A 5,767-nucleotide genomic window follows, 5' to 3' on the forward strand; every position below is an offset into this window, starting at 1 on the left:
CTATCTGTGTGTGTGTGTGTGTGTGTGTGTGTGTGTGTGTGTGTGTTGTGTGTGTGTGTGTGTGTGTGTGTATGCGTTTGTGTGTGTGTACATGTGTAGATGTATAGTTACGACACCTATACGCATCGGGCTATAAAACTTCCAATAAAAAAAAAACTTTCGTTTTCTCAGAAAAATATGTATTATTGGGTGCATTATATTGCATAGAAAACTTGCTGATCCCACTCAATGACCTAAATATAGAAACCTTTATCATTGGTTCGTTGCTAACCAGTAATTACTAAGGCATGACATATCTTAGATATACATTCAGAAAGCGCAAACAAATAAAAACGAAGAAGTAGTCTTGTGTTGGGTTACGACTGTTGTATCACTTAAAAATTCAGTGAAATTCTCTTTCGGTGGATTGTCTATTTTATTATCAAGTTATGTCTGGACATTTTATCAACGTTTAAGGTGTAAGTTTAACAGATGTGGATATTTTACTTTGTAATGTACTAACCTATATTTACTACTGTCTATTGAATATTCGCTTGTGTTATTCACACCATCTTGATATTTATAAAGAATACAATTTGACTGCTATTTCTGTGCTGAACAACGACAAAAACAGCGCTAATTTATCGTCTTTTTCCGTTCCTTAACTGCAGTGAAATTTTAAGTCCAATTTTCAGAACAATCCACCGTTTGTTGTTCCCCTGATATATTTCCACACCTTCAAACACATTCAGATCAATCATGGACTACACAGATGCACAACGTGTTGAAGGTATTTTTTTTAATGAGAAGGATCCCAATTCACAACCTAAAGATGTTGAAATGGTGTCTGTTGAGGAATGTAGCGAATCTGTAAATACCAGATATGACATGGATCACAAAAAAGAGAATCTGGCTTTAATAATAAATAACGTGAACTTTGATGAATCGACAGGAATGCCTGAACGACAAGGATCCGATGAAGACGCATCAGCAATTAAAATGATATTGAAGTCATTGCATTTTAAGGTGATCAACCGCAGGAATTTATCAGTGAAAGAGATGACGCGAATCTTTACGGATATATCCACGATGGAGCATGCGAAGTATAACTGCTTCCTTTGTGTTATATTGACACACGGTGAAGATGATAACCAGATTTATGGCACTGATGGCAAAGTAAATCTTAACGATTTAGTAGAGAAGTTGCTTCCTAATAGATGCCCAAGCTTAATAGGTAAGCCAAAACTATTCTTCGTACAAGCTTGTCGGGGAACAAAACTGGACAGAGGTGCAGTTATGCACGATGCCGATGCTTTTGTAAGAGAGAAATATCAAAATGTCACATCTCACAAAGTACCACTTTGGGCAGACGTTCTTCTAGCTTATTCCACTGTCCCTGGATTTTACGCCTGGAGAAATTCCACTAATGGATCGTGGTTTATTCAATCGTTGGCTCACATTTTGGAAAAAGACGGAGACCGACTTGAACTGCAACAATTAATGATTTCAGTAAATCGTAGGGTTGCCTATGAATATGAGTCTAAGACTAGACATTCAGAGATTAATGAAATGAAACAAGTTCCTTGCATAGCAAGCATGTTGACAAAAGAATTATACTTTTACAAGTGAAATCTTCCTTTTTTTATGTCCTCTCCTCTTTCCTCCTGACCTTATCCACACATGCAAACATACACACACACACACCACACACACACACACACACACACACACACACACACACACACACACAATACACACATATTCTGTTGTGAGAACTTACTTTGTTTCATTGTAATATTTTTTTATGTACTCTTTACGTTCTGAGTTCAAATTTCGCCGAGGTCGACTTTGCCTTTCATCTTTTCGAGGTCGATAAAATAAGTACCAGTTGCGTACTGGGGTCGATCAAATCAACTGGCCTATTCCCCCAAAAATTCCAAGCCTTGTGCCTAGTGTGAAAAAACAATTTTTAACGTACTAAGGCGTTGAGCTGGCAGAAACGTTAGCGCGCCGGGCGAAATGCGCAGCCATATTTCGTCTGCCGTTACGTCCTGAGTTCAAATTCCGCCAAGGTCAACTTTGCCTTTCATCCTTTCGGGGTCGATAAATTAAGTATCAGTTACGCACTGGGGTCGATATAATCGACTTAATCCGCTTGTCTGTCCTTGTTTGTCCTCTCTCTGTGTTTAGCCTCTTGTGGGTAGTAAAGAAATAGGTATTTCGTCTGTCTTTATTTGTACTAGGACTATATAACTTTATATGATCTTTCACTTCTTAATACAGTTGGCTGTTATTTCAAAGTTGTTTGACTGCTACATGGACATTTGTTCAGTACTCGCACCCACTCAGCACTAATGCACTTACGTTTTTAACAATTTATCCTATACATATATATATATATATATATAATATATAATACATATATATATATATATATCCAAGAAAGAGGTTGTGAATCCAACCAACTAAGCGATAATATCTATCCAATATACTGCTGGTAGAATACCCAATTATTAAAACCCAAATGTTTTTTTATTGCATCATATATATGTAAAGCATAATATGTTAATTTGTTTTAATTGTCATTTTAATTAATAAATAAATAAATAAATAAATTGACATAATATAATGTCTAAAAGTTGATGAATACCACTTATTGATCCCCTCCATTTTCTTATTGCTCTCTCTCTCTCTCTCTCTCTCTCTCTCTCTCTCTGATGAACATTTTTGTATTTTTGTAATTTTGTAAATTTATCTTTTCTGTATTTTCTCTGGAATTTTAACATGTCATTCTATGTTATATTACCCCAAATTTTTAATTTAACAAATTTTTACCAAATGTTTTATGATTTTAAGCGTAAATTCAATGTGTTATATATGCAACACTGATCCTTATATATTCATACATTTTATATGATGTTTATATATTTATATATTATTATATTTTTAAACGTCGGACTTTATATCTGTTCTGTAGATATAAATGAATATATGAATATATGTAAGCGTTTGATCTTTCTGTGGATTTTGTAATGTTCCTTTAATTGCTGCTCACATTGCCACCCCTCGGATTAATAAGTATATATATACGTATATTTGTATGTGTTATATATGTACAGTATATATATATATATATACTATATTAATTCGATAGATTAGAATACAAATATAAGTATAATTTTAACTTCAACTTTGACGAAAAGAAAAAATCCTCATACGGATATTACGCTTGAATTTGTTTGTATTAAGAAGAACTATATACTGAAAACCATAGTCTAAATGTATGTTTTTTATATGTTTATATGCATGTATATTTGTATACATATATGTATGTATATATATATTTATTTGTATGGATTGTGGATGTTTATCTTGTATCGTAATATTTTATATATTGGAATCTATTAATATTATAATATGTATTGTCAAGTGAAGATTACACTAAATCTAATAATATTGTTATCATTGATAAAACTAATAAGATAATAATAATAATAATAATAATAATAATAATAATAATAATAATAATAATAATAATAATAATAATAAGAAGAAGAAGAAGAAGAAGAAGAAGAAGAAGAAGAATTGATTATTATTTATGTAGCCATAAGCATAGACGTGTTTATATGTTCCAGTATATGTATATGTATATGATGAATGGTATATTTACTTGTACCTACTGTTTAATTGTGTTTATTTATGTATTTTTACACATGTAAGAGTATATACAATCTGCTTATGCATGTATATGTGCATATATGTATCTGTATATGTCTATATGGATATTTGTTCATATTTTTTATATATATCAAATAATACGTGTATCATGTTTCGTGTATTAATATAAATATTTTTAAAGTTCCTTATAACCTCTGACGAGGCCTTTGGTTATATATATAAGTACCCTATTTTTAAATGCCTACAACCTCAATATATTGACAACTGTAAGCAATAAAAATTTTAATGACTTTTAACCATAGGCTGAAACAGCTGTAAGAAGTGATTTTAATGATTGCAATAATTTATATTATGATTTTTATAATTTGTATTCTTATCTTATATGTATTGAATTGTAAGATATATATGTATGCTATTAAGGTTCTCATTTTGTTAAATGAATAAATAATTCAACATTCTAATATCCGAAAGTTGATGAACAAACTAAATTGTTTCTCCATTTTCTTATTTGTATTATAAATTTACGGTAAAAATATTTCTTTACCTTCACCCGTTTAATACAGTCGTTTGGCTACGCTGCATTGAAAAGGGGCAATACCCCGAAACGCGTCTGTAGCTGCCGGCCAAGTAGTGTGGAGCGACTGACCTCCCTTGTTCAAAGGTTATATGGATACAGTTTGTGTATCAAATAGCTAACTTAAGGCGATGGCCTCATGGAGCTAAAAGCGGTCAGCTTTTTTCTTATTTTTATAAGAATGCATATTAGTATGGCGATAACTAATATTTTCCGGGAACGCTGCCGTTGTTCTCTTTTAGAGAGACTTAGTAATTTTAATATTTCTATTATTGAAAACAAGTGGATGTATTCCACCGAAGCTAGGTAAATAAAACTTTGAAAGAGATTGTCGGAAGCGACACCTACTGGTTTGGCTACGCTGCATTGAAAAGGGGCAATACCCCGAAACGCGTCTGTAGCTGCCGGCCAAGTAGTGTGGGCGACTGACCTCCCTTGTTCAAAGGTTATATGGATACAGTTGTGTATCAAATAGCTAACTTAAGGCGATGGCCTCATGGAGCTAATAAGCGGTCAGCTTTTTTCTTATTTTATAAGAATGCCATATTGTATGGCGATAACTAATATTTTCCGGGAACGCTGCCGTTGTTCTCTTTTAGAGAGACTTAGTAATTTTAATATTTCTATTATTGAAAACAAGTGGATGTATTCCACCGAAGCTAGGTAAATAAAACCTTTGAACAGAGATTGTCGGAAGCGACACCTACTGGTTTGGCTACGCTGCATTGAAAAGGGGCAATACCCCGAAACGCGTCTGTAGCTGCCGGCCAAGTAGTGTGGAGCGACTGACCTCCCTTGTTCAAAGGTTATATGGATACAGTTTGTGTATCAAATAGCTAACTTAAGGCGATGGCCTCATGGAGCTAATAAGCGGTCAGCTTTTTTCTTATTTTTATAAGAATGCCATATTAGTATGGCGATAACTAATATTTTATGTATATATATATATATATATATATATATATATATACACACACACATATATATAGGTATACATATGTATACATATACGCATAGATATACACATATATATACATATACATATGGATATATGCATATACATATATACATATAGATATATACAATACATATAGATATATACATATACATACATATATATATATAAATATACATATTTATATATATATATATATATACAATATATATATACATATATACATATACCTATACATATATACATATATAATAATATTTCATATATATATATATATATATATATATATATATATATATATATACATTATATATATATACATATACATATATATCCATATACATATATAAACATATTCATACATATATATATACATATATAAACATATGCATATATATATACATACAGATAGATATAATTTATATATATTATATATATACGTATATATATATACATATATATACACATATATATACATATATACGCATATATACATATATATACGTATATACGCATACATATATATATATACTTATGTATATATATATATACTATAATATATATATATATATAATATATAT

At 31.0% G+C, this 5,767-nt stretch overlaps 1 protein-coding gene across 3 annotated transcripts in view; it reads left to right on the forward strand.

Annotated features, from left to right (window-relative positions):
• Positions 1 to 260: 260 nt before the first annotated feature.
• Positions 261 to 5,767, forward strand: part of LOC115227436 (caspase-3-like) — a 22,489-nt gene continuing 16,982 nt past the window's right edge. The window contains exon 1 of one of the 3 annotated variants that reach the window (XM_036498627.1): positions 261 to 1,736. In XM_036498627.1, coding sequence (XP_036354520.1) covers positions 739 to 1,608 — 870 coding nt within the window. In that variant the 5' untranslated portion in view covers positions 261 to 738 and the 3' untranslated portion in view covers positions 1,609 to 1,736. Of the gene's footprint in view, positions 1,737 to 5,767 lie in introns of those variants that run through there. The other 2 variants (XM_036498626.1, XM_036498625.1) reach the window with 2 other exon arrangements.

Source organism: Octopus sinensis, unplaced genomic scaffold (assembly GCF_006345805.1).
Source record: "Octopus sinensis unplaced genomic scaffold, ASM634580v1 Contig03097, whole genome shotgun sequence".
In the NCBI taxonomy this organism is placed as follows: domain Eukaryota; kingdom Metazoa; phylum Mollusca; class Cephalopoda; order Octopoda; family Octopodidae; genus Octopus; species Octopus sinensis.